This window comes from Podarcis vaucheri (genome assembly GCF_965113315.1).
Source record: "Podarcis vaucheri genome assembly, chromosome: 3".
Taxonomy (NCBI): domain Eukaryota; kingdom Metazoa; phylum Chordata; class Lepidosauria; order Squamata; family Lacertidae; genus Podarcis; species Podarcis vaucheri.
This window is the reverse complement of record NC_138761.1, coordinates 47870023-47897813: the sequence shown is the minus strand read 5'-3', so window position 1 is coordinate 47897813 and position 27791 is coordinate 47870023. Positions and strand designations below refer to the sequence as shown.

The 27791-nt window shown below is 43.4% G+C and overlaps 1 protein-coding gene across 1 annotated transcript in view; it reads right to left on the bottom strand.

Moving 5' to 3' along the window:
• Window positions 1-24134, bottom strand: part of NID1 (nidogen 1) — a 56737-nt gene extending 32603 nt beyond the window's left edge. The window contains exons 1-8 of the mRNA XM_082214987.1: window positions 23851-24134; window positions 11741-12040; window positions 10359-10588; window positions 7868-8283; window positions 5537-5686; window positions 4170-4421; window positions 782-982; window positions 124-366 (exon numbers count right to left, since the gene is read on the bottom strand). Coding sequence (XP_082071113.1) covers window positions 124-366; window positions 782-982; window positions 4170-4421; window positions 5537-5686; window positions 7868-8283; window positions 10359-10588; window positions 11741-12040; window positions 23851-24057 — 1999 coding nt within the window. The 5' untranslated portion in view covers window positions 24058-24134. The remainder of the gene's footprint in view (window positions 1-123; window positions 367-781; window positions 983-4169; window positions 4422-5536; window positions 5687-7867; window positions 8284-10358; window positions 10589-11740; window positions 12041-23850) is intronic.
• Window positions 24135-27791: the final 3657 nt, after the last annotated feature.

Sequence of the window (27791 nt, the reverse complement as noted above, 5' to 3'; positions counted from 1 at the left end):
TGGGACCATTCTTACAAACAATCTCTTCCATTTGACAGCCCACAGGGTAAAAGAGACAGGAATCTAATGAATCTTAAAACAGTACAATGGAAACAAACCAGAAAAAAAATTCACTGAACATACCAATTGGACCAATTGAATTGCTCATGGCATATCGTAAAATTTGTTCATCTCTGTTATACAAGACAAAGACACTGTCCACTGATAGCTGCTGAGTTGCTGAAACTGGATGGTGAGAGTCATCGTGAATGCACTCCTCAAACGTGATTGTCTGCCGCCATTGGTATGGAACTGTGTAAGATGGAGACACTCCATCCCTTTCTGGTTCTGTCACTGTATACTCTCTAGTAGATGACGATGTGATAACTGAAACAAGGAAAGAATCTTATATAAATAAGAAGGGAATTAAAATATGTGATAACTGACGATGTGATAACTGAAACAAGGAAAGAATCTTATATAAATAAGAAGGGAATTAAAATATTGAGTAAATTCATTCAATCTTTGGTACTCACATATGAGTGCATTAAAAAAAACCAAAGCTATGATTGTTACTTTATATACAGCTAGAAATTTTAATTTGTGTATTGAAAATTTGTATAGGAGCCAAATTCGATGAAAATATTACTCTAAAGGTTATTCAGATGTTACAGTGAAAAGCTTCTTGACAAATGTAAGACAAAACAGAAAATTCCTCTTGCAGTGCTCATTCTTGTCACAGGCTTAGACAACTTGTTAAAATGAAATGGAAGTAGCAAGGTTCTGCAACTATTCAACTCACCTGAGCTAGAAGAGTGATAGAGCTCAGTGTAGGGCTCTATATGAACTGAAGAACCAAATGGGATCTCAGGCACTTTGCCTTCAAGTTCTGTGCTGATTGTAAGATGTCCATGTTCATCAATTCCACTGAATTTCTGTTTAATGGTCACCCTTTCATTGTTGTTGAGGAATGTAACTTCAGCTTGTCTTGTAAACTCACCACCTAGAAGATTAATGAAACTTTTTATTTCTGTTTTTAAATAAACATTCACCATGTGCTGAAACGCATATAGTTGAGACCACAGTCTCCTTAAACTGCACGTGCTGTCAGTGGCGTAGCGTGGGGGGTGCCAGGGGTGCCGGCCGCACCGGGCGCAACATCTGGGGGGGGCGCACTCGCTGCCTCCGGAGTCGCCGAAGAGCCTCGGGCGCAGGCTGTAGCGGAGCCGCATGTCTCGCGGAACCGACGAGCTGTGCGCGCGTCCGGGCTGAAGGCGCCCGGCAGGCAGCGGCTCTCAGCGCTCGCCGCGAAGGACGCGCCAGGCAGCCCCTCCTCACAGCCCCGCCTCCGCCGGTGCTGCTGCAGCTGCTGGGCCGTTGCATTTTCCTCGCTTCTCTGCCCCCCTCCTCCTCCGGGCAAGCGGCGTCATTTGGGCGGCAGTGCCAGCGGCAACTCGCAGGTTAGGGGTTGGGGGGGCGCAAATTACTTGCCTTGCCCCGGGTTAGGGGGCACAAATTACTTGTGTTGCCCCGGGTGCTGAAAACTCACGCTACGCCGCTGCGTGCTGTCAAAACTACACTATGGGATCTGGTTATAATTGATGGCCTTCTTTTTCCTAGTTAAAGAGAAATACCAAAGACTGAAATGACTGAAGGGTTCTCCATTACCAAAGACTGAAATGACTGAAGGGTTCTCCAGCATTACTTCTGATAAGGAATGGATTAATATCCCAGTATTTGTCTCAATTCTATCTACGTTTTTGCAATCATCCTTTACAGAATTTGAACAACCTTGAGGAGAATGTGGGGCAGTCTTTTCAGATGTGGACTGACAAAGCACTATTCTCACCTGGCTTGCAGACTGGCTTGTGATTCATTTGGTGACAGTGTGTAAACTCACTTCTCTCCATTTCCTGGACACAACTTGACCACAGCCTACTCTAAAAATGGCATCCCTATGTGATGGAGTTTCCAGAAATGATACCAGCAAAATTTGAGATGGAATTGTCAATGTATGTGTCATTTTCATATACTGGGATTGCAGAGATGAAGATGGAAACTTTGATTTAAATTTTTAACATTAAAATATGTTGTATGCCCAAGTGCTGGTATTTGCATCCTATTTTTGAAGGGTAAATAAGTGAAATGGACAAGGCACCAGCCCCTTAAACTCTCTAAAAATGAGTTGAAATTAACAACCCCCTTATCCATTTCACCTGCGTTTGCCTTCTCCATCCATAGACCAGTGGCAAGAGTAGCACAGGAGCTTTATTGGGGAATCGAGCGGGTTGATGAAGTTCCCCAAACAGCAGCAGGTGGGAACTCCAATTGAGAGAAGAACAATTTCTCCTTCCAAAGTGGAGGAGCAATAGTAGAATGAGTGATTTTTACATGGGTGTCCAGTTTTTAAAGGCTTAATTTCTGAGCAGAGGTACAGTGGTACCTCTGGTTACAAACTTAATTCATTCTGGTGGTCTGTTCTTAACCTGAAACTGTTCTTAGCCTGAGGTACCACTTTAGGTAAACCTGAGGTACCACTTTAGCTAATGGGGCCTCCCGCTTCTGCAGTGCCGTCACCACACAATTTCTGTTCTCATCCTGAGGTAAAGTTCTTAACCCGACGTACTACTTCCGGGTTGGCAGAGTCTGTAACCCGAAGTGTTTGTAACCCAAGGTAACACTGTACACTTATTCCTTCTGGTTACGCATTGCATTGGAACTACATGCTGTGCCATTAGTATTGAATTAGTAGGATCTGAATATAGTGCTAACAAAACAAAAAAATGCTTTCACACACATAAGCTGACAAACAGTACTGGTTTCAATTGGGGGGGGGATAGTACAGATTTCAGAATAATTTCTCCCAGCTTAATTTTCCTAAAACAGCATGGTAAATGCTGTTACCTTCATAGGTATCAGCTAAATGTTGTAATTTTTGAAACGAGTGAACTTTCTCCCCTGTGACCTTTCAAACAAAAGACGTATTTGAAGTAATATCAGTGGGGAGCAGCTGTTTTGAAGCAAAAAATGTAAACAATGAAATTCAATAAAAGCCTGAAGTTGCCCTTTGCTCAAGAGAGTTTCCTGTCTGCTTGCTTTCTACTGATCACTTTTTAAGCTTTGGAGCAATACCAAAACTACATAAAGGGGAAATGGGGTTGTTTCACTCCCCCATAGGCAGGCAGTATGATAAACTGGTGGTTGTGTTCTGATGAATGTCCTTTGCCTACATTTATTATTCAACCAGTCAGAAGGAAGAGATTTCAGTGGGAGCTCGGTTTACAGCACCTTTTCCACCTGCACAAATTGCTGTGCCATTAATTTTATTATACTTACTGAATTTACACAGCCACCCAGATGTAACTTAAGATCACAGGGCAGTTCAGAAAACAGATACATCTGTATCCCCCTCTTCTCTGCAGTCTGAGTTATTACTGTTCCAGTATTCAAGCTCCCCCCCCCACTGTCCTTTGTGTTTCTCTCCTTAAGTATCAAAACCACATATTGAACACTCTTCTCGCTCCTCTCTGATTAGTTGTCCTTGAAGCTTCCGATTTTTCTCTGGTTTCACTGTAGGAAAACTGGGGCTACACAGTGTGTGGGGGTGTTGTTGTTTTTGATTGTTACTATTGTATGTAATTTTATATTATAAACCACCCAGTGATCCTCAGATGAAGGACACCATAGAAATTTTAACAACAACATACAACACAATAACTAACAAAATCCAAAACTACATTTAAAAATATGTATTGCTGCAGACGGCTCTTGTTACTAGCTTCTTCTGTGACCCAACTCTCCCTCCATCTAATTTCCTTTCCTTGGTCTAGGCAGTCCGCAACACCCTGGACAAAATCACCAATGCTTTACCTCTCACCACTTGCTAGCAGCCCAGAAGTAAGGTCACTACTGGGATGGGCAGCAAACAATATGGACTTTTACACTTGTGTTTGATGACTCTTTGCTGTCACTTGTTTCTCTAAGTTAAGTGTTCCTGTCTTACAGAAATTAAGAGAGGTTGGTGTAACGTTGCAAAAAATGGTCTGTGAAGGAATATAATATGTTTCTGAGGCACGTCTTTTGAAGCAGAGATTGGCAACAATGAACTTCTTTATTTTACAACAGAATCCCTGTGAATTGTCTACAAAACAGATGCATGCAACTTTTAAAAAGCAAAGGTAAAAATTTACCAGTAATGCTGAATCCATTTTTATATCCTTGTTGCTCCACAGCAAACATCCACCCAATGATACCTCCAATAGAGGCAAGAGGAAGCAAGGAGAAACCCAAAGCTTCTGGAATTGTGCTGATGGCAGTGTACGCCCGTCCATGGTTCATCACGACGTAAGAGTGGAGGTCAGTGTTTTCAAATACAATTGGGACCGGATTGTTTCCCACGAAGATCCGCCCTTTGACTTTTCCATTGACTCGCTGAGGAGAACCTTATTATAACAAAACCAAAGTAGCCAGGTTATATAGCATAGCCATTATATATTAAAAGCTTTGAAGCACCACACTTAAAAACACTGGTCTGTGTTGTAAACTTTGTATGTTTATTACAATGTAAAAGAAGAATAGATCACAATAATCAGAAACTAGGCACTGCCTTATTCACTTTAGACAAATGAATATATGTTGATATTTGCATAGAATACCGTATTTTTTGCACCATAACACTCACTTTTTCCCTCCTAGAAAGTAAGGGGAAATGTCTGTGCGTGTTATGGAGCGAGTGCCTGCGGGTGGGGGGGGGGGATCTGCTGCAGTCTTGAGCAGAGGATCCATGGTTCCCCTTCCTTCCCTCCTCTGTGGTTACAAAGCATGGATCCACATGGATCCTCAGGATTTTTGCATTGAGCTACTCCAAACTCACTGTCAGATCACATGTCTGGCCACAGCATGAACCACAAAAATCATATATCCACTATTTTGTTTAGAATATTTTTTTTCTTGTTTTCCTCCTCTAAAAACTACGTGCGTGTTATGGTCTGGTGCGTGTTATAGAGCGAAAAATACGGTATATTTGCTATGCTTATCCATACATCTTTACTTTATATTTGTAAACTTCTGAACTCCTTTATATGCTGAGAATCAGTTCTAATTTCGACTAGTTTCCTAATTTGGAATAAAAAGTGCACTTTCTGTTTATTTGTTTCTAAAGTTCAATAAAAAATGGAACTGCATAATTTGATCATCCAATGTAGTATTACATAATGTAGTTTCTTCTGACAATGAATTTCACAAAACAAGTTCCTCTAGTGTTGCAGATCTCCAGTTTTCCTGAACCTTTCTTCAGAAAGAGGTTTAAACAGAAGCATAAAATGTAACCCTTTTATCAGTTTGGTTAACCAAGTCTTTTATCTCCAAGTATTAATCTAAAAGGGTGGTAGGTGACAGCACCTTCCTTTTATCACTGCAGCATGTTCAATCCCTATGCTTTGCATTGCTGGAGATATGATGGAAATAAATGCATTCAGTAGGAAAAAAAATTGATCATTAAAATGCATATGTGTAGTATATATTAGAGTCATGAGTTTTGAAACAATTTTTAAATTACCTTCTGCTACACACTGCCTGCCATTTCCTTTGTAGCCAGCACTACAACTGCAACAAAAGCCATTTGGATAGTCTGTGCAAACAGCATGAACTGAACACTGATGACGGTTGTTTGAACAGCTTTGCTGGACATCTGTACTGTAACGAAACACTGCAGAGAGAGTAAAAAAAAACAATTCTCAGCATAATGCATTTCAGAGAGCGGTCAGAAATGTTGCCCCTGTCTTAGCCATAAAGCATCTTAACCCACACATGGTAAGTTTTATTTTCCCTGTCACTTTGCTTGGCAGCTGTGAAATAAATAGTCATCTGGCAAGACAGCAAAATATACCACCACTGGGAGACAACAGGAGACCCTATCCTTGCTGCAGGACTGTTGCCTCCTGCACTAGCACTGCTGTATAGCCCTCTGGTTATGAAACACAAATCTAGATTTATGAAACAGAAATCTAGTTATTTTCTGTTTTGCTTTTGCTTTTTTAAAAAGCTGTTTGAAGCTTGAGATGTGTGTGGAAGGTGATAAATAAAAAAATAATCTGAAGGAAAGATACATGCCTGCATGTACACAACAGACATACAGGAGGACTTTGCCAAGTGTTCCTGAGCATGGATTTGCTGGCCTGTATTTTGAAACATGAGAAGCACCTTAAAATACATTGTCCACTGCAGGGACATGTAACGGACATGCTGTAAATGCCTGCTTTGTGACATATAAAGCAGCCTTCAGAATGTCATTAGCCATTAGAAGGCATTTGGTCCATGGGGAAGTAATTACAGCTTACACAGGGGACAAATCTATGGGTCCCTATAGACTGTACAAGCAGGACTATGCTGATTTCCAACACAGTCACAATGAGTCAACCAACGTTTTGATTCACAGCACTCTCCTTCCTAGCTCAGTAGATTAGAGCGTGGTGCGGATTAACACCAAGGTTGCAGGTTCGACCCCCGTATGGGACAGCTGCATATTCCTCCACTGCAGGGAGTTGGACTAGATGATCCTCAGGGTCCCTTCCAACTCTACAATTCTAAGATAGTTGTGAAACAGGATTTCTATCACAGGTATTTATATTTTGCTTTTGAACAATTATATTAGGGAACACAAATTAACATAAGAGCATTTATTGTGCTACATGTACAGTAGTACCTCGGGTTAAGTACTTAATTCGTTCCGGAGGTCCGTACTTAACCTGAAACTGTTCTTAACCTGAAGCACCACTTTAGCTAATTGGGCCTCCAGCTGCCGCCGTGCCGCCAGAGCACGATTTCTGTTCTCATCCTGAAGCAAAGTTCTTAACCCAAGGTAATATTTCTGGGTTAGCAGGGTCTGTAACCTGAAGTGTATGTAACCTGAAGCATATGTAACCTGAGGTACCACTGTAAGCATTACGGTTTGCTCATTTCAAAGGGCTGTTCTTGACTTGACAAAGTATTGCCTTTCTTTAAATAACTATTTTACCTCAGTGTTCAGTCTAAAAGGCCCTCCCACATACATTCACACAAATATTCCCAGTGGCTTACAGATCAATAAAAACAGGAACCCTGACCTCAGACTTACACTCTAAAAGTTATAAGGAAAAGGGTAACAATATGAGGAGGAAGGAGGACAACAAGCAAACTCAGGCATCCATTTTTAAGTAATGAAGTTCTTATACTGACCAGCTAGACTGGAAACAGTTCAGGGACAGGAAGAGCCAAAAGGAATAGGTCTCTCAGCAGAGCCATCCAAGTGGCCCTGCTTCCTTTTCTTCCTTTGCTATAGCCTGGCTGCAGCCAGATAGGAGTGGCTGTACTTCACTTCCCTCCCTCTGAAGTAATGGATGTGGCAACTGAGATATCACATCTGAGGAGTGATAGTACAGTATAGATCTTTATAGCCTAGCAGGGACTCCCAGGGCATGCAGGAAAATCCTGTTAACCCCTACCAACTGGCTGAATTTGAGGGCTGCACACACACTGTTCTCATGATGCCAGTGAATATTGGCTGCAGAGAACAACAACAATTTATTATTTATACCCCTGCCCATCTGGCTGGGTTTCCTACTGCAGATTTGTGCCCTTAGCTCTCAATGGCATAGTGGTGAAGGAAATAGGCTCTGGAGGATCTGTGTCCAATTCTCTCCCCCTCTCCCCCCCCCCACTCTCTTTCTCTCTCTCTTTATATATAATTTTTAAGCTCTGAGGGAATCTGGCCTCTCTGGGGAAGAGAAACAGGACTCATAGATGGTATATGTACATATTATTCAAACAGGCTACTGGGTTTTGATCAGATCATGATGCTAGTCAATTCTGTGGTTCCTGAAATGACCATTCAAATACCGAATGACCTTACCAATTCCAGTTTCATCATCTTCTTCTACATCAATAATCTGAGTGTGGTGCCTGGGAAATTGCTGGTTTGGAAACTGGAGAGGTGGGCTTTTCCCTGTTGGGAACGGATTCGCAGCTGGAGGATGCTCTGTTAAAGCTTGATAAGGAGGCTGAAAACCATCTGCTTCTGCTGGCTGAGGTAAGTTGTAGCTAATGTGCAGCTGATCTCCTCTGCTAGAAATATCTTCGGATACTTCCGGCTGGTTTATTTCAATGGAACCTTGCTCTGATATGGACGGTTCTGTAGCCACTTCCTGAAACTGGTCATAATCACTATACTCTGCACTGGTAGCAGTCTCAGTGACTTTGGCTGGCAGGATACTATCTGAGCCACCAATCTCAAATGCCCAGACTCCTTGTTTTCCCATATTGCTGCTCCTAAAATAAAAGAAATCTCTAACTGTATATTAAAGCAAGAACTGTACATATTATATATATTTTTAAAAGTTAATTTTATCTATGATTCCATTGCCACAACCACGATGCTAACACATTTGCTCAAAATCAGACTTAAGTTGCACACCACTCCATGCAAACCACTTCCCACCCAAGGAAATTAGTACCCACATTGTTTTGATTTTTCAGTAGCTTCCATGTCACCTAAGTTGGACCTTAATGTGTGAGCAACTCATTTGTTCAGCCTATCATGAACAAACATTCACACTGTAATGTAAACATTCCACCACCACCACCACCTTATTCCTTTGTTGTCTATTTGTTTTTATTTATTTGTAAGAAATTTTTATTGGGTTTCATAAACAAGGATAATAGAAATTTAAAAATCATACAAATAAATAGACCTAGTCTCATGTAATTTGTTTATCACAAAAACAGCATAATAGATTTGCAGTAATATCTGCAACATATGGTTCATTTTTAGTGGTTAATGTATAAGTTCTTAGTTCATGAACTGGTTTAAACAAAAACAAAGAGGAAACAGGATAGAACAGAGTTAACAGATAACATTCAACATTGCATAGCTAAATGCCTAATCGGGAGCCCTTGTGGTTGTGTTTAGATTAAGTATGAGTAATGTCATTTTTGCTCAATGAAACAATATAAAGTGTTGGTATATTGATGAATGTGGGAGAGGGTTTCAAAGTCAAATATAAAAAAAATATGTTTAAATTTAAATTTATATCAAGCAGATAGAGCCAAATGCTGATTAGGGGTGTGTGTATTCAGTTTCTGCAATACTGGCATACCGTGGCGGAGGAAGAGGGGAGCAGGGGGAGTGTACTACCCCCTGCAGCATGATCCCGATGGGGAGCCATTGTGGCTGCCCCCCGCTCACAGCCCCTGCAGGCAGCGTGCCACGCCCCCAGGACACACATCAGCCATGCCCCCACCTGCTCTCCACCCCCCGGTGCCAGAGCATGAAGCTCCGCCACTGCTGGCATATGCTATGAAATTAACCACACTGCGGTAAAGCCATCTTTCTTGATTTGTCCACATGTCATTTGTAGTTTATTTGTTAATCTCTCAAGGAGGGCTGTTTCCCAAACTGTTTTTTTACTACATGTATATGATTGTGCTAGAAAGGTCTTTCCAGTACGTATCTGGTTATGTTTTCTCTCGCTGCTTCTAATAAATGGCTTATCAATTCTTTATTATGTAAATCCAGATTGTTGTCTTGGAATATATTCAATAAAGCTAATTCTAGTCTTACTTGCAATTGTTGTTTTGTTATTTTATTAATTCCTTGGAATACTGAATTTCAGAAAGCCTGAATTTTTGTACATTCCCAGCACATGTGGAGATATGTACCAAGTGTGGGGCAGCCCCTCCAGCAACGTGGTGAGGCACCAGGGTGGATTACTGCCAGCTTCCTAGCAGTTAGGTACCATCTATAGGTGAGTTTTAGAGTTAATTCTCTGTTGATTGCCAAATAGACTCGAAAGGTATTTTTGACCAAAGTCTGTTCCACTGACTTGGGTCGAGTTTATCACCAAAATCACATCCCCACTGATAGCTACTGAACAAAAAAGGAGAGAGTGGACAGCCTTACTTTGTTCCCCATCAAATCCCCACCAGGGATGAATTTATATTGTTTATTCTTACTGTGATGGAAGCTTCAGAGTATATTTGTTTCAAAATTTGTTTGATTTTGGGGCCAAATTGCATTTTAGATCTTTGTTGTCTATTTAGAATGTCAAACTTGAAACTGACTTTTAGAGTATGAAAATGTAAAGTGACATGCACACCGGTGGTGCTTCATCAGTGACTATAACAGGTACATATAACAGGTACACAGGTGGAAAAAACTTTTAACATTTCTGATCCCTTATCCGCAAATAAAATAAGAATGCTGATTTAGAAATGAATATCAAAACCCTTTTCAAGTTTATGAAGATTAATTGCATTTTGTGATATAGAAGATTACTAACATCATTTACGTATCAAAAAGTCTTATAGGAAATACAGGTTTTTTTAAAAAAAATTAAAAAGCATACTTGTGCAGATTTCCAATGAACTCTTCTTCATTAGCAATTATATTGTATATTCCAGGTTTTACCCATAAGAAGTAATTTGTAGAGGGTTGACTGAAGCCAACAACAGCAGGGATAATTTCCTTATTATTTTTAGTATGTGTACTATGGAACTGCAAACCATCCTCTGGATAAAGGAAAACAGCATAGGAACTCGAATCAGAAGACGCTAAAACAGCCTGGAATGTGTTTCTCTGTGGAGGAGATTTAAATTTTATTTATTTGTAGAAAAAAATTGCAAGATTAGACATAAAGACGAGACTCTGGGTTTGTGCACACTGGAGTTCACTGTGTGCTTTCAGCTATTTGCATTCCCAACCAATTTGCACAGAGCACATGACATCACCCAACACCAATCATAATGCTTTCCCCTTGTAAATTCAAGTTTATCTGATACAGGGATAATCCAGTAAATTGGTGGAAATTAGGCTCCAAACTGCTCCACTTGGGGTCATAGAAAATTGGCTTTATTGTTTTTGGGTGGGTCAGTTATCACTTTGTGCTACTCCCCATCCCATATTCCCTAATTTCTTGTTGCTTCTATTTCTTTTTCAGCTATTCTCGTAACATAGCCATATATACATTTGATCCCTCAGATTCGCACAAAGCCAGAAAACTGCACAAGCAAACCCCATTAAAAATTTACAATTTCTTCACTGTGTGCTTTTGCACACTTCCTGGGCAGGGATTTTTTAAAAAACAAAGTGTGTGCATGCAGACAGCTGTGCGCATGTCCTGTCAGTACTTAATTGACACATTAGAACAAAAGAAGGCAGGGACAAACACAAATGTGAATACAGTACCTACTGGTATGAGGGGACAATAACACATTTGCTCTTAATATACAAATGCAGATTCAAAGTATGGGTGTGGACTACTTTGATGTAATTTGAATGGGGAAGAATGTTGATTAAAAGCTAAATATGTGGACTCAAATGTGGACAAGCCCTTCAAATACAAGCTGAGTTGATTCAGTGATAACAGAATATGGAATCAAGGATTTATTATCTTTAGGAGTATCCTCAAAACTATTCTTCCAAAAAAGGATATTGTTTTGAACACTAAACATCACAGAACTTTGTAATTCATAAAAAGAAGAGGTCCTACTGCAGACCCAAAGCATTCATTTGACATATTAAATCTGAAGTTCTGAATCTGCATAACTAAGATAAATTTACCACCTGTATCTCTCTCTTCCAAAAAGCCTTTGCCATTCCTAGGCTGCAAGCGACATCCATTTACTGGGGGTAAGCTCGAGCAAAGATACATAGGACTGCAGTTTCACTTAATTTGCATATCGCCCTGGTACTTCTCATTTGTCTATTGCTATGCTGTCACAAGCTCACCTTCACTCGTAGAGCGACATCTTCTCCAGGTCCTGCATAAGGAGCCACAGAATCCCAGGTAACAATGACAACATTGCTTGGATCAAAGGCAGACTCTGGAAAGCCCCTTTTAATATAATGAGCAGCAAGCTGGAGGACATCTGGGGATGAATCTTCCCTGTAGTACACTTTCCCATGTCCGCCTGTAGTATCCAAATCAGCATAAAAGGGAGCGATACCTCCAAAACTGACTGGAAGCTGACCAGGGTTATCTTCGTCCCTTGATGGCTCACTTACTGCAATGATGCCATTAGTAAGAACCTAGAAAAACAATTAGGAAAATGTTACAAACAGTGAATACATGCTAGATATAGGCAGGCAGGGATGGATGGACAAATCTGTCTATTTGGTTTCTTTCACCTTCTCATCCCCCCCCCCCCCAGTTATAAGCTCAGTTCTTCACATTTCCCATCAGTTTTCAAACTTCTTGAAAAGGGGGGGGGGAGTCCTCACAACAATTTGTCAACAGTTTAGTGTACGTTTCTCATATGCATTTTTGCCAGCAATTTCCCCTATCATAACACATTCAATTTTCACAAACGCAGCATTTTGGGTTGGAGAACTGCATCACAAAATTCAGGGAAGTTCAGACTTCAAGTGCATTTCTATTTGTGCATTGTTTCAGGAAGCGGGAACTAGGTAAAAAGGTAGATGGACCCCTGTTAGGTCCAGTCGTGGCCGACTCTGGGGTTGCGGCACTCATCTTGCTTTATTGGCCGAGGGAGCCGGCGTACAGCTTCTGGGTCATGTGGCCAGCATGACTAAGCCATTTCTGGCGAACCAGAGAAGTGCACGGAAACGCAGTTTACCTTCCTGCCTATTTATCTACTTGCACTTTGACGTGCTTTCGAACTGCTAGGTATGCGACGTTAACATATGAGAGTGCTGGAGGTGAAATAGTTAAACAAATTACCCAATCAGAACCCAGGGGGTGGAGTCAGAGGGACTATAAAACCAGCTCTGGGAGCGGCGAAGGGAGGAGTTCATTGGGAGTTGGGTGGTTGGTTAGAGTGGGAGTTAATTGGGATAGAGTCTGTGGGTAGGTTGAGTTAGTGTAGAGAAATAAGCTGAGTCAGGATCAGTTAGGAACTAGGAAGACAATTAAATATCTGAGAGGTGGTTTAGTGAGTGAGAGCAGGTAGTGGAAGTTATAGGTCTGGATAGGCACCCCATGATTGTAATTGACCGATACTGTTTTTGAAACCACACACTTGTTAAACTGCAATAAATAAACAGAAGTTTATGTTCCAATTTAACCCTGATTGGACTCAGTATTGTACCAGGTAAGGCATGGGTGGTGGCAGCGAGAAATAAAGTGGTGGCACAGGGATCAATAGACGGTGAAACGTCTGGAGACCCTGTGTGATCGCCACACTAGGTTAGCAGGAGCAGGGACCGAGCAATGGGAGTTCACCCCGTCACGGGGATTTGAATGGCCAACCTTCTGATCAGCAAGCCCTAGGCTCTGTGGTTTAGACCACAGCGCCACCCACATCCCTCGGGAACTAGGTAGTTTTGTATTAAAAATACTAACCACCCTAATTTATCCCTGATTCCTACCAGCAGCGACTTCCTGTTTCACAATTAGACCAGGCTACAGAGCCTCCTTATCTGCCACGGCCTGTGGTCTCTGCTATGTTGCAATGTTACATAGACCACTTAAGATGTCAAGAAGAAAAAACTCTATACTTTGCATCTTTCGCTGATTACATTATTGCATCCTTAGCATTTCCTTATCAAAATAAGATCACCAGTGTAGTCATTCCAGGCTCTTCTCAAACAGAGACAGCTGTGCTGTTCTCCAGAATATCTACAGGATGCCAAAACGACAGATACAACAGACACACTTTCTGGTGAGATAAACATTACTAAAAAATCCAAGCTGCCCAAAGCTCTGATGCAAAGACATTTGAAAAAATGGCATAGGAAACTTTTGTATCAATGAGTGGAGAACTTTGGCAAATAGGAATATCTGACATTGCAGGTATCTGGCATGTAAATCTGTGATAGGAAATGACTCGTACATAAGATATAGAGCATTGATTATGACTTTCCTAGTTGAGACTGGAGATGTGACACACAGCAAATTCTTCCAGCCTTGGAGTAGCTGCTTCAGCCATTTACAGTTCAACAGAGCACTCCAAATACAATTTTCATACATTTTGCAAACACTGAATATTCAGGACTTACTCTAGAGTGTAGTTTGTAAGTTAAGGTTAGAGTAGTAGACAATAATAGGAATTCAAATGGGGTGGGGGTGGTTGTGCATACACAAACACACTATTTGAATTCCTATTATTGTCTCCAAGTTTTCATGATACCTAATAAAGTTGTTTAAGAGAGTCATCCTAATCCTCTTCCCCAAGCATGGCTGAGGCTTTATGGAGCAGCAAGGACACTGCTGCATCTACATTCTATGCGTGGCACCCGGCATGGAGCAGAGGCAGGCAGGCAGCTGCATCAGCAAGGAGCTGGCACAGCCATTGGGCCTGAAATGGGACCCATGCTGTCAGAACTGCTACAAATTAAAAGTTACAATAGCATCTGACCTGGTAGTGGCGCCTGCCCTGTGGAACGCCCTCCCATCAGATGTCAAAGAAATAAACAACTATCTGACTTTTAGAAGACATCTGAAGGCAGCCCTGTTTATGGAAGTTTTTAATGTTTGATGAATTATTGTATTTTAATCTTTTTTGGGGGGGAAGATTTATTTATTAAATAATAAATAATAAAATTATTATTATTATTATTATTATTATTATTATTATTATCACCCTAAAAATCAGTTTCAAGTAGCACTGAAGCAGCAAGCCAAATTATGTGCCAACAAACAGCCAAATTCTGTACTTGTATAAATATGCAACCCAAGCTAATCTTTAATAAAAACAATTTTTAAAAATGTAAATCAAGCAAATTCACAACATTTCTCTTGTTTGCATTACCTGTTCTGCATTTTTCTATATTTGTACAACTTCTTTTGGCTTTGCTAGTCACAGGAAAGTCTAGGAAAAATGCTGAAGCCTTATTCCCAACCACTAACCATTTATTCACCCACTTCAATGGCTTGAGCAGAGACTGCCCACATATTGTATTGTTCTGCTATAATCTTTTCCAAACTGCTTTAAGATGTTATTTGATCAAAATAAAACAATAAATCTTTCTCAGCCTAACTTATTGTGAGAATATAATGGGATAACCCTCATGTATGTTGCCAAACACATGGGAGGATCAATGGGATATAAATGAAATAAGTAAGTTACATTTTCAGCATGATTGGTTCTATTAGAGTATTTCAATATGTTCTGAGAATGAGTGAAAGAGCCTGCCAAAAAGGACTTGTTTTTGAAACAATGGGACACTAGAATAATGAGTGGCTACAGCTATAATCCTAGCCACACTTACCTACCTAGGAATAAGCCTCCTTGAATTTAGCACAGCTTACTTCTAAGTAGACATGGCTATGATTGTGCTGTGAAGAACAAGCCCAAGGAAGAAAATAACCAGTACGTTGAACTTTTTGCAACTTAAATGAAAAGGTATACATTCATTAGTGAATAGAATCAGAATCTTCTTATTATAAATTAAATTTGCAAAATAAACAATTGTTTCTTACAATTTATGAAATCTTGGGTACATATGACATGCATCCAGACTAAAACGTGAAGCAGCTGCTCTCTTGGAGACCTATTTCATTTAGCATTCTAAGGGACAGGAAATAATAAAACTCTTTTCTTATTCTAATAAATGAATATGCAGTTCAACCATGAGGGAATCTTTATTTTCTACACTTCCATTGTTAGACTTCTTTAAGTCTATCAATGTGATGTTGGGCAGAATACAGCATAGCAGTCACCTCCGAGGGGCCAAGGGGTTTGAGGGGATAGGGGCCCCCAAAGTTGATGGGCATTGCTATTCAAATGGTGTGTGTGTGCACCACATCATGTGATCGATTTTGTGGGGCTCACCTGGCCCTCTCCCAATATTTTATTCAAGTTGGCACCCCCTGGAATACAGTGAATTGCTTTCAGGTCAATGTCATTAGCACATAGCAGCAGCATCAACCAGGAGAGAAAGGTAAGCAAACAAAACTCAGATGCAACAAGGCCATCTACCAGTGCTCAGTATGAAAGAATCCAGGAGGGAAGCATGTAAAAAGAAAAACATCAGGCATCTCCCCTTGCCATAGCTGGGCTGCTTTAGTTTTGAACTGAACTAGGCATGCCTTCAGCACACAACAATAAGTAGGAATAGATGTATTTTCTTTGGTATTTGAGGCTGCCAGAGGTGTATGGGGTCTAGGGGAGGGGTAGTACCTCTGGTGAGGAACACATCATGCTCCTTCTGGGGTAGTTGGTCCACCTTTGGTCCCTACGCTGCGCTTAGCTCTCATCTGTGGCATGGGACACCTGTTACACCCCAGGAATGCCTTTGATTGGCCAGCTAAATCAGAGGAGGGTAGCCGATGGGTCTCAAACTCTTGGTGAGTAAGGGATTTCCTCTGCATGTGAAGACAGGCTACAGTGGATTGAGCAAATGAAACCAATAGTGGGTCGAACTGTCAAGAAGGCAGTTTCTGGATGTGCTGTAGAGGGAAGTAAGGGGCAGATGGGACTCATCAACCTGGGAAAGTAGCCCATCTAGGAGAAGGAAAACTCAGACCCTAAACCTCCGCTACCTTGTGGGTAAACACTACACAAATCCCTAAGATAGTTGGGTGGCACTTTGTATGCCTCCTTCCAGCAACATACTGCTCTGCTTTCCAATTGACCACAACAATGAGGCAGAGAGGGTGGGGTCTTTGCATCTGGGCAGTCCAGGAGCTCCATATACACTTCCCAGGTTTGCACCCCAGGGAAGTCATTTCAGTTCTGCTAACTCAGAGGTTTGAGTTCACCCCTGGAGGCACACTCCATTGTCTCTGTAGACAGACAGATGCCAACAAAGGAGGCTGCCACAAACAGAATGTATTGGTTGTGTCCAGGTGAGGCAAATGGAAGTGGGGAATATGGCAACAGAAACCATTCACCACCACGTCACCATGCATGTGACAAACTGCTCACCAAAAAAAGAGGGAAAGAAATGCACTAGCAAACTTCCACACCAGCAGTTCTGCAAATGTATAATGAATTACTTTTAGCTATCAGATTTCCCACAGTAAAGGAAGATACAGATTAAATGTAAAACAAGCATTGGCTGGTATTTTGATGGTGATAACATTATGTGGCTACTGGTGGAGGGCTTGTTTGCATGAGCAGCACTAATTCCATAATAAACTCACATCTGAAAGCACCCCAGTAGGAGAAGAATAATTACTCTACCAGCTTAACCCAAGTAAGGAAATGAATTTAAGGTCTGGTTAAGTATGCATGCATCTTTTCAAGTAGTATGAGTGAACATGAATTTAAATACAAATAAAACTGCCAGCCCAAACCTAGATATTCACATTATACAGTGGTGCCTCGCAAGACGAAATTAATTCGTTCCGCAATTCTCTTCGTCTTGCGGTTTTTTCGTCTTGCGATGCACGGTTTCCCATAGGAATGCATTGAAAATCAATTAATGCGTTCCTAGGGAAACCACCTTCAGACCAGGTCCGGGGACAGTCTGTCCCCGGACCTCTTCTGAAGGCTGGGGGGGGGGGGACAAGGGCTTTTCTTCCCACCCCCAGCATTTTAAAAAACCCTGGGACAGCGGAGGACTTCTCCGCTGTGCGGGGCTATCTTAAAATGCTGGCAGGCGGCATTTTAAAATCGCTCCGGACAGCGGAGGACTTCTCCGCTGTCCGGGGCGATTTAAAAGCCCCTGGGAAGGCAGGCGGGGGGGACAAAGACTTTCGCCCCCTGCCCGCCTTCAGAAGGTGTTCCCGCCCCCCGCCCCACTTCGGAACAGCTTTCCGAAGTGGGGCGGCGGGGCCAGGTGTTCCCGACCCCCCTCCCCACTTCGGAAGAGCTTTCCGAAGTGGGGCGGTGGGGCCAGGTGTTCCCGACCCCCCTCCCCACTTCGGAAGAGCTTTCCGAAGTGGGGCGGCGGGGCCAGGTGTTCCCGACCCCCCTCCCCACTTCGGAAGAGCTTTCCGAAGTGGGGCGGCGGGGCCAGGTGTTCCCGACCCCCCTCCCCACTTCGGAAGAGCTTTCCGAAGTGGGGCGGCGGGGCCAGGTGTCCCCGCCCCCCCTCCCCACTTCGGAACAGCTTCCCGAAGTGGGGCGGCGGGGCCAGGTGTCCCCGACCCCCCTCCCCACTTCGGAAGAGCTTTCCGAAGTGGGGCGGCAGGGCCAGGTGTTCCCGACCCCCCTCCCCACTTCGGAAGAGCTTTCCGAAGTGGGGCGGCGGGGCCAGGTGTTCCCGACCCCCCTCCCCACTTCGGAAGAGCTTTCCGAAGTGGGGCGGCGGGGCCAGGTGTTCCCGACCCCCCTCCCCACTTCGGAAGAGCTTTCCGAAGTGGGGCGGCGGGGCCAGGTGTTCCCGACCCCCCTCCCCACTTCGGAAGAGCTTTCCGAAGTGGGGCGGTGGGGCCAGGTGTCCCCGCCCCCCCGCCCCACTTCAGAACAGCTTTCCGAAGTGGGGCGGCGGGGCCAGGTGTTCCCGCCCCCCCGCCCCACTTCGGAACAACGTTTTAAAATGCTGGGGGTGGGGAGCGAAGCGCTGCCGACCCCCAGCATTTTAAAATCTTCCCAGGACACGGGGAGATTTTAAAATGCTGGGGGTCTGCAGCGCTTCGCTGCCGACCCCCAGCATTTTAAAATCTTCCCAGGACACGGGGAGATTTTAAAATGCTGGGGGTTGGCAGCGCTTCGCTCCCGACCCCCAGCATTTTAAAATCTTCCCAGGACACGGGGAGATTTTAAAATGCTGGGGGTCGGCAGCGAACGCTTCGCTCCCGCCCGCCAGCATTTTAAGATCGCCTGGGGCAGGTGGGGGGGAGGCAGAAGAGGTCCTCTTCTGAAGGCCGGCTGTGGGCGAAAGTCTTTGCTCCCGACCGCCAGCATTTCCCTATGGGCTTTCGTCTTGCGATGCAAGCCCATAGGGAAATTCGTCTTGCCAAGCGCCTCCAAAACAGAAAACCCTTTCGTCTTGCGGGTTTTCCGTCTTGCGAGGCATTCGTCTTGCGGGGTACCACTGTAGTCAGACTGCATATTATTAGAGAGGCATATTTATATGAAGGGGGAAACGGAACATCACTAATTGTCTGGAGACAATAACAGCTGTAGAATGCACCATTTCCTTTTAAGGTATTACTCCATTTAATCTGACAGGACACACAACCTTGCGATATATTTTTAGGATTCAGTACTGTACCTCTGAATTGCATAGATGGCTAAGTTACATTTATGGGATGTTAAGAAAACATCCCACACACATTATACATAGTTCTGCCTCTATCAGCTAAGGAAATTTATGAAAGACAGAAGGAGGAGCAGGAAACAGGAAGGAAGGGAACACATCTAAACAATGCTGTGGTTTGAGAGAAAGCAGTCCAACGTTGAGAATTCTTGTCACTTCACATAGTGGCTCAGCAATAAAACCACAAACACATTTGCAAAGCTAAGTAAGGTTTGGTATGGTTTCAAATTGGATGAGGATTTCTGCATTTCAGGGGGTAGGAATAGATAACCTCCAGATCCCTTCCAATTCTATAATTCTATGATTAACTAATGCATGCTTGAGATGCATGTAATTAATATCTGGAGGCCATAGAATTGTTACACAGCTCAGTTATCATAGAAATTTCTAAGCTGTTTACATAAAAATACAACCTTATTCAATAAATTTTACAAAGAACAAGATTATGACAAAACAGAACAGTAAATCACAAATAAAACAGTGTGCAAAACAAAGTTAAAAACTAAGAGTCAAGCATCAAAGAAAGCTTGGGTAAGCCTATACATTTTAAAGAGGCATTTAAATGTTATTACTGTCCCCACCTTATGAAATATAATTGAGAATCAGTACTATTGACATACCCAGGCAAATGGTTTTTAATTTAATAGGAATTTTCTGTACCCTGACAATTCATTTTAACTGAGACTGGACTGGCCTCAAATAGCCTCATACTATATGAGGCATACATGGCATAATACTATGTCGAGCATATAGTATCCCTAGTCCCATGCTGTGGAACACTCTTTCAACAGAGACTCAGCAGGGATGCTCAGATTTGACTTTCAGGTGCCTCTTGAAAGCCTTTTTTTTTTAAATGCCAACATGGACCACTTATAAACACCAACTCCTCAAAAGATTCCACCAACGGTGTCTCCAAAAATTTTTACTACTACTACTACTACTAATAATAATAATAATAATAATAATCACTTGGGGAAGACTGGTGAACAAATGTCAGTGTACTGGAAGAAGTAACCAAACAATTAAACCCCTGTGTTGCAAACAAATATCAATAATATCCAAAGGCAACACAATGACCAAGTCCAACAATGCAATGTCAATATAAACTCTTTATATAATCTATACAGAACACTGAACAATATGAAATACTGTATATGAAATATATGAAATATATGAAATATGCACTCTCTGCGAAGCCAAATAAACAGAAATCTTCTAAATCTCTGAAAGTCACAAATTATGCACTCTTGATGGATTCTCTTAAAAACATAGAACCAAATAAACATAAGTCTTATAGGTCTCTGAAAATCTTTATGAACATTGCTCCACAACAATTGTTGTTATACAGTTCGATTCACCATATAGATGGGTTTTTGAAGCATTTCTGTATCCTTCTGCTGTGCTGAAGAATTCCACAACAGTGGGTATATCCGAAATCACTGTTCATTACATCTGTTTGCGAACCACTTCAGCAGCGTTGGACGTCATAAAACAAAGCTTTACAGCTTGTTTTCACCAGATAAGAATCTGACCCATTGCTTATTTCAGAGACTTGCACAGCCCACAAAGACTTTCAGAGACCTATAAGCTAAGAGGAAGGCATGTTTGGCAAATCCTCACCATGATCAACTCCCACCCAGAAACCTATGTCCCCGCTGTCAATGGATGTGCGAATCCAGAATTAGCCTCCACAGTCACTTACGGACACACTGTTAACACCATATTCATGGAAGACAATCTTACCCAGCTACGAATGATCGCCAAAGAAGAAGATGACAGTTGTTTAAAAATGCCCCTGGAGTAACTTGTCATTTTAATGATTGCACTCTGTTGCTTTTAAATGTTTTAACATTGTAGTACACTGCCCTGAAATTCTGCAAGAGGACGGTACTGTATATATAAATGCTAAATAAATAAATAAATAAAATTATAGTTTGTGTTCATTTGCTTGGATTTTTATTCTGTCCCACCCAATCCCAAAAGCACAGAGCAGATTACAATTTCCATGAAACCATTTTCTAAATAAGATAGCCTCAGGAGAAGAACATGTGTCACAAGCCATCTTCTTGAATTGGATTGGTGTAGAGTTTATTTCACTGAAAGTAGCAGAAAGCCATACTAAATATTATTATCCCATATACTGCAATGTATTATATCTGATAGCATCCTTGCAGTTAAACTCTTGCCTGGTCACCACAAGCAACAAGGAACTGCATCCAGTGAAGTGAACAGGCTGCCAGAGGGGACACCAAATGTTCTGTTTCTCTTCTGCCAGACCACTTTGGTTCTTACTTATCGGGAGGGGTGGCAAAAGAGGGAACATGTCATTCCTCCCAGTCCCATTTCGTGGCTTGAGGCAAAATGGGATGTGCCACCCCGCTCTGCCATGCCAGCTCCATGCCACCCAACTGCTGACACCACCACCATGCCATACACTGGCACCGCCACTGCCCCACCTGCCACCAACATTGGAGCTGATTTCCATCAAGACCTCAAATTGGTGCCAATGATGGTGCTGCCTCTCCACCAGTGGCGGAGGTGGTGGCAGCTGCTTCACTCCACTTCATGGGTGGTCCTGCCCTGATCCTTCCTACACCAATGCATCTCATGTGTAAAAAAACAGGCTAATAAAATTTATGGGGTTATTTCCAAAGCTGCTTGCTACTATGATATACGTAAATATTGGTGGCTATACTGGCATTGTGCGGCATAGTCTGATTTTGTATTCCAGTTCTTGGAATACAGTTCTTCTTTATTTAATAGACTGATATACTGCCCTACAATTTGAATTTTTCAGGGCAGTTCACGAAATTGCATCTGTACACAATAATGAGTAAAATAACGAACAATAAAGCAATGCTTAAGAGCACTTTAGAGCTGTGATGTAAAAAGGCATTGTAAAACACAAGTGTATTCATGTGGCATCACCCAGAAGATAGCAGTGCAGGTGCTAGGCAAGCCACTGTGGGGTGGGAATTCTTCAAGCAGGATGACCCAACCAAAAAAACCCTGGGTCCAGTCACCCCCAGCTCACTTCACTTGGCAGGGATATCCAGACTCAAAAAAGGACCTGTGACACTGACCTTAATATCAGGCATGTTGATATAGGGAAGATGGTCTTTCAAGTACCTAGATCCTAAACCACACAGAGCTTTAAAAGGTAAGCACCAGCCTATAGTGTACCAATAAAAAATAATGTGCATTCAGATGGCACAGCATTTCAAGGATGTGCAGACATGAATTTTATGCTCATGCATTTCTACTTTCCCCCATCTTCTTCCCTTGCACAGAGTGTCAGTTAAGCGCTGATCTTATTCTCAACAAATGATACATTGCCAGTTTGTCAGACCAGGCAAAAAAACTATGGCTTGCACTTTCCAGCAAACTTGATTACAGTCAGTCTGGTTTGCAGGCAAGCACAAATAATGGCCTGCCTGTTCAGACTAACTAGCAAACAAGGACCAGAATTTACTAACTGCTACATGTAAGAGGAGGAAATTTGTGCCTAACTGTTCTTGTGTCAACTCTGGTTTGGCATTGTACTTCACCACAGCCACACTATTCAAAGCATTCCAGTGTGTTTGGCCTTTTAAATAAGCCAAATTAAGATGAAAGCATATTGAAATACCTCACAATTCTGGAAGAATATAAGGAAAGCAGCCCCTACTGACTGAAAAAGAGTAAAGTAAGGAGTAAGAAAATAAACCATTTCAGAATTCAGCAGAACAGAGCCACCATGCACTAAATCCTTGGCTGACAGAAAGAATGCCAATTTACTTAGACCAGAATCTGACCCTTTGTACTCAGCTATAGGGCCACAATTTTATTTGCATGACCTATAGTTCAGTGGAATAAACTGCTGAAACCCAGGCAACAACCCCTCATTGAGCAGGGACGGCAAGTCCTGGAAAGGACAAATCCCATCTGCTTTCTATTTTGTTTGGAATTAGCAAAAATCTAGTCGAGTTGCCAAAATGGTTCTGGACAGTTCCTCCCCTTCCCACCCAGCAACCCTCTCCTTGACCTGCTCCTGCACAACTGCTTCTCCTCCTCCTCCTCCTGAAATAAGCTGTGTATCAGGAGTGGCTGCCCCCCGTTTTCAATAGGGGCTCAGCTCTTAACGACACAACATCCCTCCGGCGGCACCACCACGCGGGGAATTCCTGGGCTTAAAAAGCACCCCGCTGCAAGAGAATTTACAGGCGTGAGTGGAGAGAAATGCCTTTTGTCTTATGAACTTTTATGGGGAAACCTACATGCCACGGCTTAATTCGCGCTTGGTCTTTCCCCCTGGCGTCGCTTTTGCAGTCATGAGGCTCAACCCGGAGAGGTCTGAATTACAAAGGAGTCACGCGGAGGGGCGGCGGCGCCTCTGAGCATAGGCAGAAGGCGCCTTTCTTGCCGGGGAAGGCACAGTAGCCACATTTGGAAAGGAGAGGAAAGGGCTCCAAGGGCACGAGTCTTCAGACCCAGCAATTCCCCCTCTTAGGAATGAAGCAACCTCCCGCCACAGGAAGCCCTTTGGCCCCACTTGGCCGACAGCCTGGGCAGCAGACCCTCCGCCCCCGCCATTGCCCCACAGCAGTGACAGCAACCTCGCCTCAGCTGAGGGGACCTCCGCCTCAGCCCTTTCCCAGGCCACTGGCCCCTCTCCCCCGGACTCACTCACTCGCCCGCCCCTGGGGTCGCCTCCGCCTGCTGCTCCCCCCCCCCCACCCACCCGCACTCACATAGAGGGAGTCGACGCTGGAGCCGTAGAAGCGCAGCGCGGTGCTGAGCTCCACAGGCGGGGAATGCTCGTCGTCCCCAGCCTCCAGCTCGGCGTCGCCTCGCTCCGAGCCGAAGGGGAAGAGGAGCCCCCCGTGAGGGAAGCCACTCCCGGGTGCCGCCAGCGCCGCCAGCAGCGCCCACAAGCTCAAGCCCCTCAGGATGGCCATGCTCTCTCTCCTCGTCGACGTCCGAGCGGCGCAGACGAGCCCTGAGAGCGGCGAGCCCTCAAGTTTTAAACCCCGCCGGGGCTGCGGTGGAAAAGAGGGGAGGGGGAGGCCGAGGCAAAGCGAGGAGAGGGTTTGAAGCCAACCAATCCGCGGAGAGTTCAAAGAAAGACGCCCTATCGCCATCAGAGGACGGGCTTCTGTTCCCCCCCCCTTTTGCATCCTTTGCAAAGCCATCCAAAAATCCCAGCAGAGAAAACTTGAGCTTTGCTTACCCAATCTCAAGCCACCAGGAGCCAGAGGCGTTTCCCGCCCTTCGCAGTACAGTTACCCACAATTGCACTCTGTGAAAGCTTGGCTCTACCCCCCTCATACTCATTAGCGTTTGCATGTACAAATAAAGAAAAGATACCCAGTAAAGTGTGTGTGGGGGGGTATTCATTGATACACCCCTTTAGCTACATAGACTAGAAAGTTACGTGCTGGTGCCCTGGTTAAAGTACAGTGGTACCTTGGGTTAAGTACTTAATTTGTTCCGGAGGACCGTTTTTAATCTGAAACTGTTCTTAACCTGAAGCACCACTTTAGCTAATGGGGCCTCCTGCTGCTGCTGAGCCGCCAGAGCACGATTTCTGTTCTCATCCTGAAGCAAAGTTCTTAACCCAAGGTACTATTTCTGGGTTAGCAGAGTCTGTAACCTGAAGCATATGTAACCTGAGGTACCACTGTAATTGGAGGCCAGGGTTAAAATCCCCACTGGAGCATGAAGCTCACTTTGGTAAGGTTACCAAACATCCCTGTTTCCCAGGACAGTCCCCAGATTTACAAATCAGCCCCCTGACAAAATCCACCTATTTAGTAGGAAGCTGAAAAGTGTCCCCGGATTCACTGAAAAAAATCTGGTAACCTTAACCTAAGGCCAGTCATGCAGTGGCGTAGTGTGGGGGGTGCAGGGGGGGCCGGGCGCACCAGGCGCAACATCTGGGGGTTAGGGTTAGGGGGCGCAAATCCACGGGTTAGGGGGCGCAAATTACTTGCCTTGCCCCGGGTGCTGACAACCCACGCTACGCCACTGCAGTCATGTATCTCAGCCTAACCTTCCTGGCAAGGTTGTGAGGATAAAATAGGAAGCGAAGAACCATGTGCAATTGTACATCACCTTGAACTCCTTGGAGGAAAAGGTGACATATTGTTGGCATCTATCTGTCTTGGTAGACAATGCAGGAGTGCCCCTTTGAAGGTGAAGTCAACCCGCTGGAGAGTTGCCTCACTTGATGTGGCTATAGAGACCAATTAGTGCAACTGGGGCAGATGAAGGGGTCCGGTTGTGCTGCTGCAGATGCACCACGGCGTTTCTTCTCCTCCCAGCAGCCATTCCTCCTCTGGTCACTGCTGTGGACACACAACCGAGCTGTCCGTCTCCAGGCACTGTGATCATTTGCAATGGATTCCCATACTGCTGAGTTAATGGTGCCAGCCTTCATGTCATGTTTGCAGACATCTTTATAATGTAGAATTAGTCTGTGTCTAGTGACTGAAGCCAGCTCCCCGTAGAAGACCCTTGGGGATCCTGACATCTTCCATTCTGTGGACATGACCAAGCTAGCGTAGAAGTCACTGGGACATGGTGTGAACATGCTGGGCTTGTGGGCTTGGGGCTTTTGTTTGAGACCCTGTCCTGCCTCTTGCCACAAGACATGCGCGACTACAGCATTGTGACCCTCTACAAGAATGTAGGTGACCGCCATGACTGTAACAACTACTGTGGAATCTTCCTGCTCAGTACAAGCCTTAGTGCCTGTAGTTCCTTAACAGATTGTTTCAAGTTACTCAATGAGAGGGCTTTAGAGCTCAGAGGTCAACAGTTTACATGATTTTCTCACTGCAGCAGCTTCAGGAGAAATGCAGAGAGCAGAGTTACCCCTTGTACATTGCTGTAATAAATAAATAGTGTACTATAAGACCAAGATCCAATGTTAATTCTACAGTGAATAAGGTATATGGGTATATACACCCAGTTTTGTCACTGAATACATCATTAGACATAACTTTGATCTGGGAGATTTTGGATCCAAACATGCTCTTCCAGTTAAGGGTTAATTCTTATCTACTTACTTTTGTATTCTCCTTTGACTTCAGTTTCCTCTTTATCAGATAATCACAGGGAAATTCTGGGAATTCTGTGGTGGGTGGGTGATTAGGAAAGGATTCTGTCTCCTAACTACTCATGTCTTTTAAATTTAGCCAGATGACCCACCCTCCCTCCATACGCACAGCTCTCTAACTTTGTAGTGGAGTTTTCTTTTTAAAAGCTGCTCTGAATAAATTACACTGCTTCTGGGTTATCCTACCTTTAATCTGCCTCCAACATTGGTGGGAGATCTTTTCAAGTAAAATTCATATTTTTGGCTTTTTTTTTTTAAGGAACAATTTGTTTTAAAAAGAATAAACAACCAGACTATACTGTATCACTTAAGAATGGCTAAGTATATCTGCAATTCTCATCAAGTGGTCTCTGCTGTTCAACAACGGAAGCTTTATTATTTACAGTTATTCTGAGGATAGAAATGCACTTATTTCTCAGCTGGTTGAAAATATGTAAGAAATGCTACAAAAATGTATCTTGTTACAGAAAAAAATGGGCCTTGGCTCTAATTTACTTGAATAAAATGTGGCTGCTTTGCCAACTATAAAGAGCCCCTGTGACCAACTGGGCACCAGCTGACTGGTGATTTGATGCAAGGAACTTCCTGCTCATAACACACAGCCACAGGAACAATGGCAACATTCCATTCGCTCTTATGAATTCAGTGGTTACAAGCCTGGACCATATTCCAAGCAGGAAACCATTAAGGAGGCATTGCTAGAAGACCAAGACCTCAGAAGCTCACACCTGCATGTATATGGAAGCCTCAGATTAATGATCTCTTATCATATGATAGTTTCCTACTCTGTGTAGAAAGGGGTGGGGACAAGCACACTATTACATGCTAATTTTTGTTTGCCTTTGGAGTAGGGTTGCAAATATATCCAGTAACTGATTACTGGGAAAACTGCAGGTCTCTTGGGACAATATTCTTTTAGGATGGCAAATTCCTTTGGAAACTGCTCCCACTCTACTACTACATGGTTTTGTGGGGAGTTTATGAGCAAGCCAATTGTTAAAATAAAATAAAATACAAGTGTAGCCAGAGAACAACACATTCTATTTCACTTCTTTATAGTCAAATATTTTATCCTGGGATTTGTGTGGATGCTGAGAATATCCAGGATTAGATATTCTCCTGATCTCACCCAGACTCTGTAACTACTTCTACAGCTACTTCTACTTCTACCCTTTTGACAATGAACTACTTCTACTTCTACCCTTTTGACAATGAAGACACAAATCAAACCACTTCATAAATGCAGACCGCTCCTCTGATTCCATTAAAAAAGGTCTCTGGTACAGGACCAGCTTTACTATTAGGCAAAATGTGCCAGACCCCGCAGGCAGCAGATATTGAGGGGTAGTGAGCAGGCAAAGATATGTGTGCCATCTTGCAACCTGCCCTGCTCTCTCCCGAAAGCTAGCTTGCTGTCCTAGAGTACAGTAGAGAATCCTGCCACATCACCAGTGCCACAACTACCAGGCTGGTTTGCTTCTGTACACAGATGCAATGAGGCCCCATCTTGTCCTTTACTTGCGGGGCTATGCCAATGACATCATTAACATGCATTAGAAGGCATTTGTAATT